This window comes from Oncorhynchus tshawytscha, linkage group LG13 (assembly GCF_018296145.1).
Source record: "Oncorhynchus tshawytscha isolate Ot180627B linkage group LG13, Otsh_v2.0, whole genome shotgun sequence".
Lineage (NCBI taxonomy): Eukaryota > Metazoa > Chordata > Actinopteri > Salmoniformes > Salmonidae > Oncorhynchus > Oncorhynchus tshawytscha.
This window is the reverse complement of record NC_056441.1, coordinates 9,565,324-9,577,941: the sequence shown is the minus strand read 5'-3', so window position 1 is coordinate 9,577,941 and position 12,618 is coordinate 9,565,324. Positions and strand designations below refer to the sequence as shown.

Here is a 12,618-nt window from a genome sequence, read left to right as displayed (position 1 = left end):
AGAACCTGTAGGGGTCATGACCCCTAGATGGTGGGAAAGAATGGCACACAGGGGTCACGCAGGCAGTTGAACCAACTGATTAGCCTTTCTCAATGGCCACCGCTCTAACTCTCTCTTCGGCGCCCGCTGCTTCGATCAGCAGCAAGAGACAGACCGCTGCTGGTGTGAGCCCCGTGTCACTGACTGACCGACTCCCTCGCCCAACACAAACCCAGACCCATAGACAACACCAGGAGCGTGTCTCTCATTAAAAAAGACATACAAACGCACAGACAGACACACACACACACACACACACACACACACATAAAAATCCTCCAAAACACAGCCTGGTACAGCTACCGACCAGCTGACTGTGGTCCTATAAGCCTCTCCCCAGGGGGTCTCTATCTATATTGTGAGAAAATGCAGAAGATACCAGTATATTAATGAGGTGGCAGGCTGCTGCACAGACAAGACTGATCCTGTATCCCACACAGACCTGCCATTGATGTGTGACATTAAAAACATATGACTGATAATCATGGGCTAATGGGACATGAGGAATTTGTAACTACAGTACATGAGGTGATATTTGGACAGTGTAAATGACGATTCAGAGGTTAGCACTAAAAACGAACATTTCACATTACAATGAGAAGAAGTAGGAGTAAGGTCTCTGGTGTTTTTAACCTCTACGGGATCGGTGCCTCCCCCCCACGGGACAGTTGAGCTAACGTACACTAATGTGATTAGCATGACATTTTAAGTAACAAGAACATTTCCCATGACATAGACATATCTGATATGGGCAGAAAGCTTAAATTCTTGTTAATCTAACTGCACTGTCCAATTTACACTAGCTGTTACAGTGAAAGAATACCGTGCTATTGTTTGAGGAGAGTGCACTATTATGAACTTGAACATGTATTAATACACCAATTAGGCACATTTGTGCAGTCTTGATACAACATTTTGAACAGAAATGCAATGGTTCATTGGATCAGTCTCAAACTTTGTACGTACACTGTCATCTAGTGGCCAAAATCTAAATTGCGCCTAGATTCCTAAGTCATATATTGGCCTTTCTCTTGCATTTCAAAGATGAAAAAAAAAAAAAAAAAGATATATACTTATTTTTTTCTTCTGTTATCTTTTACCAGATGCAATGTGTTATATTCTCATGCATTAATATCCACATTTCCACAAATGTCAAAGTGTTTCCTTTCAAATGGTATCAATAATTTGCATATCCTTGCTTCAGGTCCTGAGCTACAGGCAGTACAATTTGGGTATGTAATTTTAGGCGAATATTGAAAAAAATGGGTCCAATCCTTTAAATCAGTATGGCCCTGACTGGATTTGAAGATTAAGATTTAGGAATCCAATCTATTTGGGATGGGTGCTGTTAGAGACTGCTGGAAGACCATAGGCTTAGTGGAGAGACTGCTGGCTGGGCCTCAAAACTGCCTGTTGGGGTGCAGGGTGATGTTGCCCCTAGACACTGATCTGAGGCCCCTAGACGCTGATCTGAGGCCCCTAGACGCTGATCTGAGGCCCCTAGATGCTGATCTGAGGCCCCTAGACGCTGATCTGAGGTCAGTTTTGGTCAGTTTTGGTTCAGGATTGGGAGAGGGAAAGCTGATCCTAAACACAACCTGAACCCTGGAGGGCCATGAAAATCAGCCTGACAACAACAAATTATTATACATTTAAATATGGCAGTGATTAATGCCACAAATCTGATTCAAAACTATGACAGAGACAAATGCCATTATGAATCAGACATCAGATTCAGACTTATCAATATAAACTTATATATATATATATATATATATACACATATAAACACACACATTTGTACCCCTTTTTTCTCCCAATTTCGTGATATCCAATTGGTAGTTACAGTCTCGTTCCATCACTGCAACTCTCCTATGGACTCAGAAGAAGCGAAGGTCAAAAGCCATGCGTCCTCCAAAACATGACCCTGCCAAGCCGCTTCTTTACACACGGCTCACTTAACCTGGAAGCCAGCCGCACCAATGGGTCAGAGGAAACACTGTACACCTGGCGACCGAGGTCAGTTTGCAGGCACCCGGCCTGCCAGAAGGAGTCGCTAGAGCACGATGGGACAAGACAATCCCGGCAGGCCAAACCCTCCCCTAACCCTGACGACGCTGGGCCAATTGTGCGCCACCTCATGTATCTCCCAGTCACAGCCGGCTGTGATACAGCCTAGGATCAAACCCGGGTCTGTAGTGACACCTCAAGCACTGCAATTTATTTTATTACTATTTTACCTTTATTTAACTGCACAAGTCAGTTAAGAACAAATTCTTATTTACAATGACAGCCTAGGAACAGTGGGTTAACTGCCTTGTTCGGGGGCAGAAGGACAGATTTTTTACTTTGTCAGCTCTGGGATTCGATCTAGCATCCTTTCGGTTACTGGCCCAACACTCTAACCACTAGGCTACTTGCCGCAATGCAGTGCCTTAGACTCAGGAGGTCCCTGAGAGAAGTTTTTAATTAAGTTTGACATTGACACCCCATTTACGCTATCCTGCTGACCCCAACCAAACCGTGCTGACTGGTATTTTCTTTACACATTGTCCTGATCAGCTTTTCAGGTTTCAGCAACTATGGTGAATGCCTAACCAGGCCAGCTCAGTACAACTTGTCTTGAAACAGTTGGCTAGTGTGAAAAGCCCTGGAAGAGCTGTAGTCTAAACCAATCACAGTCTCAACACAATCCCAGTCTCAATCCTTGTTCAGGCTGATTTGATCATGCTAACACAATCCCAGTCTCAATCCGGTTTCAGGGAGGTTTGATCATGCTAACACATGTCGTCACTGACTACGGTGAATGCTTAACCAGGCCAGCCCAGTGCAGCTTGGTCTTACCCAACCCCTGACCGTGGCCACTGACCGTGTGAAGTGGTCGATGAGCCTTCCCACCAGCTCCCCGATGCGGTCCTGGTCGGGGCACAGCTCCCCTCTCTGGATGTAGAGAAGAACATCATCCTGGGAGGAAGTGTGTAGCGCCACCATCTGGTCAACGCCTGCAGTGACACTCAGACCTGTTATCTGGGGGAGTAGAAAGAGGTAAGCTACACTCACACACACACACAGGTTCACACTCAGACACATACATACACACAGAGCAGTGGTGTAGTGGTAACACTTCCTGGTACAGTCACAGGTATATAACTCCCTCCCAGGGAACATTTCTGTTTCCACTCTTCATGGCAGTAGGTAGCCTAACGGTCAGCGAATTGGGTACAGTCACAGGACATAGAAGACTGGGTTGAGCAGGAGCTCCCCTCCCCTAGGGGTGGGAGAGCCAAGCGACCAGAGGTGGCAGAACAGATTGCTTGGGTTGGGGTGTAGGGTTTGAGCATAGCCTGAAGGTAGGGAGGGGCAGTTCCTCTTGACCTTCGACTGGAAGCCAGTGGAGCTTATGGAGGGGCGGGGTGCCATGGGAGAATTTAGGAAGGTCGAACACCAGGTGGGCTGCGGCATTCTGGATAAGTTGCAGGGTTTTATGTCGGTCTAGTACTTTACGCTCTCTATCCATGCTGCACGTGTGTGTGTGTGTGTGTGTGTGTGTGTGTGTGTGTGTGTATTAGGGGAGATTAGGTCATGATTAGTGAACCAGTCAGATTTAAACAGAGAGAGAGACAGACAGAGACAGAGAGAGAGAAAGTGTACACACGTGTGAGAGAAAGAGACAGTCGGGTTGGTGCTAAACCTCTTACAGCTGGCAGGATGAATACAAGCAAACATAACACAGGTTAATCCTACAACCAAACAGCCTAGACGTTACTGTACTGCCTATGACCCTGTAGTGTCAGGCCTGTCAAGGCTGGAACAATGGGACTAGGACACCCTGTCCTATCTGTCCTGGCCTGCACTACATAAGACAGGGCTGACCCTGAGCTACATGACCTAGTCCCTGTCATACCTTAACACACAGCGTGGCATCAAGGTGTGCACCCTATTCCCTTATGGTTCTCCATAGGGCTCTGGTCAAAAGTGGTGCGGTTTATAGGGAATCGGCTGGCATTTGGGACACAACACAGACATGGCACAGAATAGTGCAGAGCTAAATAGCCTCGTCCCGGTCATAAGATAACACACAGTACAATATCATAGTCTATGTACAGAACAGTGATGGATGAGGTGGTACTATTCTGTAGTTGGGCGTCATGATTAACAGTGATGAGGTGGTACTATACTGTAGTTGGACGTCATGGTTAACAGTGATGAGGTGGTACTATACTGTAGTTGGGCGTCATGATTAACAGTGATGAGGTGGTACTATACTGTAGTTGGGCGTCATGGTTAACAGTGATGAGGTGGTACTATACTGTAGTTGGGCGTCATGGTTAACAGTGATGAGGTGGTACTATACTGTAGTTGGGCATCATGGTTAACAGTGATGAGGTGGTACTATACTGTAGTTGGGCGTCATGGTTAACAGTGATGAGGTGGTACTATACTGTAGTTGGGCGTCATGGTTAACAGTGGGCGTCATGGTTAACAGTGATGAGGTGGTACTATACTGTAGTTGGGCGTCATGGTTAACAGTGATGAGGTGGTACTATACTGTAGTTGGGCGTCATGGTTAACAGTGATGAGGTGGTACTATACTGTAGTTGGGCGTCATGGTTAACAGTGATGAGGTGGTACTATACTGTAGTTGGGCGTCATGGTTAACAGTGATGAGGTGGTACTATACTGTAGTTGGGCGTCATGGTTAACAGTGATGAGGTTGTACTATAGTGTAGTTTGTCGTCAGAATAGTAGAGATTGAATCCTACAGCCTCTTTCAATTCTAGGCCATGATGAGTTACTGTACAGTACCATGACAACTATTGGTTATATTTACTTCACCTTTATTTTAGCAGTACACTGTAACTACACTGTAATGTTGTGAATCACACAGCAGTTGTGAGCTACTCTCACTTTAAACCAAAATGTGGGTTCAGCTATCCTGTCATTCATACATTCTAAATCAAACCCAAAGTTGAAAGTGATTTACAGTACTTAACCTTACTTTTCAGCCATACTATAGTAAAACAAAGTGATATTGCTCTGGATAACTTCATAACTCAACTGTTTCTTCCCACGGTATGGCTGTGCTTTATCCTAACTGGTGTTCAGCTGTGTTGGTTTTGTTCTATCCTAGCTGGTGTTCAGCTGTGTTGGTTGTGTTCTATCCTAACTGGTGTTCAGCTGCTCATTATGTAATACTGTATAATTAACTGCCTTGTTACCTCAACCTACAGTGTGTTCTGTAACATGGACAGCTTCAGAGTAAAACACACTGTGTGTACAGTAAGTACTGTGGCCCTCTCCCTGACTGACTGTCAATGCAGCACAACACACATCTGTGGAGCATCGTACTGCTCCCCTCCATCATCAGGACCACGAAATGTAGATCAGACACCTTACACTTTCTCCCATCTGCCTCCCTCCTTACCTCCTTCCCTCACTCCTCCCCTCCTTTCCTCTCTCCCTCCTTCCCTCACTGCTCCCCCTCCTTTCCTCTCTCCCTCCCTCCTTCCCTCACTCCTCCTCCTCCTTTCATCTCCTCCCCCTCCCTCCCACTCTCCCTCCTTCCCACTATCCCTCCTTCCCTCCTCCTTTCCTCAATCCTCTCCCTCCTTTCCTCCCCCTCTCCCTCTTTTCCTCCCCCCCCTCCTTCCCACTATCACTCCCCCTTCCCACTCTCCCTCAATTCCTCCCTCCTCTCCCTCCTTCCTCTCCTCTACCATCCTTTCCTCCCCCTCTCTTTCTCCTTTCCTCCCTCCTCCTTCCCAATCTCCCTCCTTTCCTCCCCCTACCTCTCCCTCCTTCGCACCCCCTCCCCACCTCTCTCCTTCACACTCTCCCTACCCCCCTCATTTGCTCTTCCCACTCCCTCCTTCTCCCTCCCCTCCCGCTCTCCTCCCTTCTCCCCCCTTCCCCTCTCCCTGCTTCCCTCAACCTCTGTTCTGGGGTCACTAATTCACACAGACAGACAGAGGCCATTGATCATGAGTACATCCCAAACAGCACCCTATACCCTACATAGTGGATCCTGGTCAAAAGTAGTGCACTATATATGGAAAAGAGTACCATTTTGGACGTATCCCATGTCTGTAAGTAATACCCAGGCAACGGATGTAGGTGGATGTAAAGAGGTAACTCACGGGCTGGAGTAAGGTGGCTTTCACTGGACGGGGCACACTTGAAGAGTATACTCACCACTTCTAGAGGCAGTCTTTTCAACACTTTAAACTGTTTTTTGGGGTCCAGTTTGTAGATATGTTTGTCTGTGATCAGCAAAGCTCGGTCTGAGCTTTTATTGAATCTGTTCATCTGAGAGAGAGAGAGAGAGAGAGAGAGAGAGAGAGAGAGAGAGAGAGAGAGAGAGAAAGATATGTTTTTATTTTGCTCTACAATGGCATCTTTAATGTAGAAATCAGAACTATCATGGATCAAACCAGCCAAAAACAGAAACCAGGACAGATATGTGAACACAAAAAGTCCAAGTCTGGATCTGAAGTTAAAGGTTTTTCCAAAGAGGGAAAGAGAGAGAGACAAAAAGCAACTGAAACTCCTCTTGGCAGTACAATAGGCTAATAGGCAATTAGGTTCATCTCATATGCATACGTTGATACTGTACTCTATATCATCGACTGCATCCTTATGTAATACATGTATCACTAGCCACTTTAACTATGCCACTTGGTTTACATACTTATCTCATATGTATATACTGTACTCGATATCATCTACTGTATCTTGCCTATGCTGCTCTGTACCATCACTCATTCATATATCCTTATGTACATATTCTTTATCCCCTTACACTGTGTATAAGACAGTAGTTTTTTTTGGAATTGTTAGTTAGATTACTTGCTCGTTATTACTGCATTGTCGGAACTAGAAGCACAAGCATTTCGCTACACTCGCATTAACATCTGCTAACCATGTGTATGTGACAAATAAAATTTGATTTGATTTGATTTGATTTGTTTTCATACCTTCCTACAGAATCCAGAGAAGATGACCCGGTTGTACTCATACCTTCCTACAGAATCCAGAGAAGATGACCCGGTTGTACTCATACCTTCCTACAGAATCCAGAGAAGATGACCTGGTTGTATTCATACCTTCCTACAGAATCCAGAGAAGATGACCTGGTTGTACTCATACCTTCCTACAGAATCCAGAGAAGATGACCTGGTTGTATTCATACCTTCCTACAGAATCCAGAGAAGATGACCTGGTTGTACTCATACCTTCCTACAGAATCCAGAGAAGATGACCTGGTTGTACTCGTCTTTGTTCCTGAGCTCTTGGGAGAATAGTATGAAGTTGGAGCTGCTTTGATGACTGTCCCTCACCTGAAATCAAAGACACACATTATGGATGAGTCACACATGGCACACTAGTCTCTTCAAAGTGCACTACTTTTGACCAGAGCCTTGCTTTTTCTTTAACCCTTATTTAACCAGGTAAGTTGACTGAGAACATATTCTCATTTACAGCAATGACCTGGGAAATAGTTACAGGGGAGAAGAATGAGCCAATTGGAAGCTGGGAATGATAAGGTGGCCATGATGATATGAGGGCCAGATTAGGAATTTAGTCAGGACACCAGCGTCAACAACCCTAATCTTACAATAAGTGGCATGGGCCATTTTAGTGTCCACAGAGAGTCAGGACACCCATTTAACATTCCATCCAAAGACAGCACCCTACACAGGACAATGACCCCTTGGGGCATTGGGAAAAAGTTAACATGTTTTTACATCGGAGGAAAGAGCACCTCCTACAGGTCCTCCAACACCACTTCCAGAAGCATCTGGTTTCCCATCCAGGTACCAACCATTAAGCAACCCTGCTTAGCATCAGCAGCAAGCCAACAGTTGGATGCATTGTGGTATGCTGCTGACAATGGAACCTGGTCAAATGTAGTGCACTATATAGGGAATAGGGTGCAATTTGGGATTATGCGATATATTACACTAGCCTGATTCACCATCCTAACCGCTACACTCTCGTTTCGGATGTAATATCAGGACGGTCTAACAAGAATAACATTACATGACCCCGTCTGCCTGCTGCCAGCTGGATAGCATCTCCTCATTAACCAGAACACTGTTCATATAACCTTTCCCGGCCTCTCTCAAACTTATATCAATGATGAGACGAGCAGATCAATCACCACAGCACGATAGAAATTATATTAGATGGTGAATTCAGAGAAGGGTCACGGTTTTTATGGCCGTCTAGTTGTCCTGTACAAGGCTTTTACCCACGTATGTTTGCGGTAAATGTGAATCTTTATATGCATTTTAAGAAATATCAACATGTAAAAGGATACAGTCTAAAGCTCTGTTATTACAGACAATACCTCACCACAGGCTCATGAGAACATTCAGAGATTTAAGATAGGAATGAACTGCATAACAGTATTTCACATTCTGAAGGTTATACGGTGCATTCGGAAAGTATTCAGACACCTTGACTTTTTCCACATTTTGTTACGTTACAACCTTATTCTAAAATTTATTAAATAAAACATTTCTCTCATCAATCCACACACAATACCCCATAATGACAAAGTGAAAACAGGTTTTTAGACATTTTAGCAAATGTACTAAAAATAAAAACCATAAATAACTTATTTACATAAGTGTTCAGACCCTTTGCTATGAAACTCGAAATTCAGCTCAGGTGCATCCTGTTTCCATTGATCATTCTTGAGATGTTTCTACAATTTGATTGGAGTCCACCAGTAAATTCAATTGACTGGACATGATTTGGAAAGACACACACCTGTCTATATACGGTCCCACAGTTGACAGTGCATGTCAGAGCAAACACCAAGCCATGAGGTTGAAGGAACTGTCTGTTGAGCTCCGAGACAGGATTGTGTCTAGGCACAGATCAGGGGAAGGTTACCAAAATAATTCTGCAGCATTGAAGGTCCCCAAGGACACAGAGGTCTCCATCATTCTTAAATGAAAGAAGTCTGGAACCACCAAGACTCTTCCTAGAGCTGGCCACCGGGCCAAACTGAGCAATCGGGGGAGAAGGGCCTTGGTCACACTGACAGAGCTCCAGAGTTCCTCTGTGGCGATGGGAGAATCTCCTAGAAGAACAACCATCTCTGTAGCACTCCACCAATCAGGCCTTTATGGTAGAGTGGCCAGATGGAAGCCCCTCTTTCGTAAAAGACACATGACAGCTCTCTTGGAGTTTGCCAAAAGGCACCTAAAGACTCTGACCATAAGAAACAAGATTCTCTGGTCTGATGAAACCAGAATTGAACTCTTGGCCTGAATGCCAAGCATTACGTCTGGAGGAAACTTGGCACCATCCCTACGGTGAAGCATGGCGGTGGCAGCATCATGCTGTGGGGATGTTTTTCAGAGGCAGGGACTGGGAGACTAGTCAGGATCGAGTGAAAGATGAATGGAGAAAAGTACAGAGAGATCCTTGATAAAAATCTGCTCCAGAACACTCATTGGGGCGAAGGTTCACCTTCCAACAGGACAATGACCCTAAGTACACAGCCAAGACAACGCAGCAGTGGCTTCGGGACAAGTCTCTGAATATCCTTGAGTTGCCCAGCCACAGCCCAGAATTGAACCTGATCAAACATCTCTGGAGAGACCTGAAAATAGCTGTGCAGCGACGCTCCCCATCCAACCTGACAGAGCTTGAGAGGATCTGCAGAGAAGAATTGGAGAAACTCCGTAATTACAGGTGTGCCAAGTTTTTCCTATTTTATTGCATTACAACATGCAATTTAAATTGATTTTTATTTGGATTTCATGGAATGGAATAGTCCAAATTGGTGAAGTGAAAAAAAATATATTTAAAAAAAGTTACAAAATACAAAACTGAAAAGTGGTGCGTACATACAGTATGCATTCACCCCCTTTGCTATGAAGCCCCTAAATAAGATCTGGTGCAACCAATTACCTTCAGAAGTCACATAATTAATTAAATAAAGTACACCTGTGTGCAATCTAAGTGTCAAATGATTTGTCACATGATCTCATAAGTGTCAAATGATTTGTCACATGATCTCATAAGTGTCAAATGATTTGTCACATGATCTCAGTATATATATATATATATATATATATATATATATATATATATATATATATATATATATGAACACACACACACCTGTTCTGAAAGGCCCCAGAATCTGCTACAACACTAAGCAAGGGGCACCACCAAGCAAGTGGCATCATGATAAAAACCAAGGAGCTCTCCAAACAGGTCAGGGACAAAGTTGTGGAGAAGTACAGATCAGAGTTGGGTTATAAAAAAATATATCAGAAACTGAACATCCCACAGAGCACCATTAAATCCACTATTAAAAAATTGAAAGAATTTGGCACCACAACAAACCTGCCAAGAGAGGGCCGCCCACCAAAACTCACGGACCAGGCAAGGAGGGCATTAATCAGAGAGTCAACAAAGAGACCAAAGATAACCCTGAAGGAGCTGAAAAGCTCCACAGAAGAGATTGGCGTATCTGTCCATAGGGCCACTTTAATCTGTACACTCCACAGAGCTGGGCTTTACAGAGGAGTGGCCAGAAAAAAGTCAATTGCTTAAAGTGTTCGCCAAAAGGCATGTGGGAGACTCCCCAAACATATGGTAGAAGGTACTCTGGTCAGATGAGACTAAAATATAGCTTTTTGGCCATCAAGATGAAAACTGTCTAGTGCAAACCCAACACCTCTCATCAACCTGAGAACACCATCCCATGTTTTCCATCGGCAGAGACTGGGAAACTGGTCAGAATTGAAGGAATGATGGATGGCGCTAAATACAGGGAAATTCTTGAGGGAAACCTGTTTCAGTCTTCGAGATTTGAGACTGGGACGGAGGTTCATCTTCCAGCAGGACAATGATCCAAAGCATACTGCTAAAGCAACAGTGGTTTATGGGGAAACATTTAAATGTCTTGGAATGGCCTAGTCAAAGCCCAAACCTCAATCCAATTGTGAATCTGTGGTATGACTTCAAGATTGCTGTACACCAGCGGAACCCATCCAACTTGAAGGAGCTGGAGCAGTTTTGCCTTGAAGAATGGGCCAAAATCCCAGTGGCTAGATGTGCCAAGCTTAGAGACATACCCCAAGAGACTTGCAGCTGTAATTGCTGCAAAAGGTGGCTCTACAAAGTATTGACTTTGGGGGGGTGAATAGTTATGCACGCTCAAGTTAAATTTTTTGTCTTATTTTTTGCTTGTTTCACACCCCTAAAAATATTTAGCATCTTCAAAGTGGTAGGCATGTTGTGTGAATCAAATGATACAAACCCCCCCAAAAATATATTTTAATTCCAGGTTGTAAGGCAACAAAATAGGAAAAATGCCAAGGGGGTGAATACTTTCGTAAGCCACTGTAGCATCATACCCAAGAAGACTCAAGGCTGTAATCGATGCCAAAGGTGCTTCAACAAAGTACTGAGTAAAGGGTCTGAATACTTATGTAAATGTCATATTTCAATTTTTTATTTGTAATACATTTGTAAAAAATTCTAAAAACCTGTTTTTGCTTTTTCAATATGGGGTATTGTGTGTAGATTGAGGATTGTATTTTATTTGAATAAGACTGTAACGTAACAAAATGTGGAAGAAGTCAAGGGGTCTAAATACACTCCGAATGCCCTGTATATAGTGAATGTACAAGTATGTCTGGAATATGGATTGAATGTGTTGAATCGTCTGAAGTGTAAACCAATGGATTGACCATGATAGACTCAGCTTGACCTGATGCAAGGGTCAATGAGATGATGAGATAGAGGAGTAGATCATTGAAAGCAGGAGATTGGGACGTTTGAGACGGTTGTCATAAACAGTTAAGCCTTTGTTGGCTCAGGATATGACATGGGAGGAGGGTGGGGAGGGGGGCAGAAGGGGGTTGAATAAGGTTCTAGGATACGTCTCAAATGGTACCCTATTCCCTATATAGTGCACTACTTTTGACTAGGACCCATTGGACTCTGGTCAAAAGTAGTGCACTATTTAGGGAATAGGGTGCCATTTGGTCTGCACCCTTAGTCACAAGCCACTAGGAGACCAACTGACTGCCTCATTGACTGATTAACATGACCAGCCCTTGTCACGGTACCCAGAGGGGGTCTGTCATGGCTCCAACGACCAAACGTAATTGTATTAACCCTTTAACGAGTCGTGAGTGAGACCCATTAGAATGGGACTGATTGTGACTGCCTTTGACTCAGCCAACCACAATCTGATGGCTTTGTGGTTCATCACACGCATTCCATCCTGCCTGCGATGGATGCTTCCGGAATGATGTCATTGTATCTCCCCTTACGATGTACTGTATACTGGTCTTGGTCAGATGTGTGTGTATGGTGTTGTGTTGTTGTTTCAACATGCGCTCTAGATTTACCTCTTCACTTTCTATGACATACAGTAGATACTCATTCCATTCATCAGGATTTTAGACCAATCAAGACCATGACTAAAATAACATAAACAAGGCATGAGGGTTGAAAGTAATCTTATGTGAGAAGTCTGATTAGTATTTTGTCCCTCATGTAGGAGCGCCAAACAATATTTTTGAAACTGAGTGAAAGTACTGA

The 12,618-nt window shown here is 44.1% G+C and overlaps 1 protein-coding gene across 1 annotated transcript in view; it reads right to left on the bottom strand.

Moving 5' to 3' along the window:
- Positions 1–12,618, bottom strand: part of myo1g (myosin IG) — an 81,778-nt gene that overhangs the window by 26,440 nt on the left and 42,720 nt on the right. The window contains exons 19-21 of the mRNA XM_042295146.1: positions 7,272–7,376; positions 6,232–6,345; positions 2,909–3,066 (exon numbers count right to left, since the gene is read on the bottom strand). Of these exons, the coding sequence (XP_042151080.1) occupies positions 2,909–3,066; positions 6,232–6,345; positions 7,272–7,376 (377 nt within the window). The remainder of the gene's footprint in view (positions 1–2,908; positions 3,067–6,231; positions 6,346–7,271; positions 7,377–12,618) is intronic.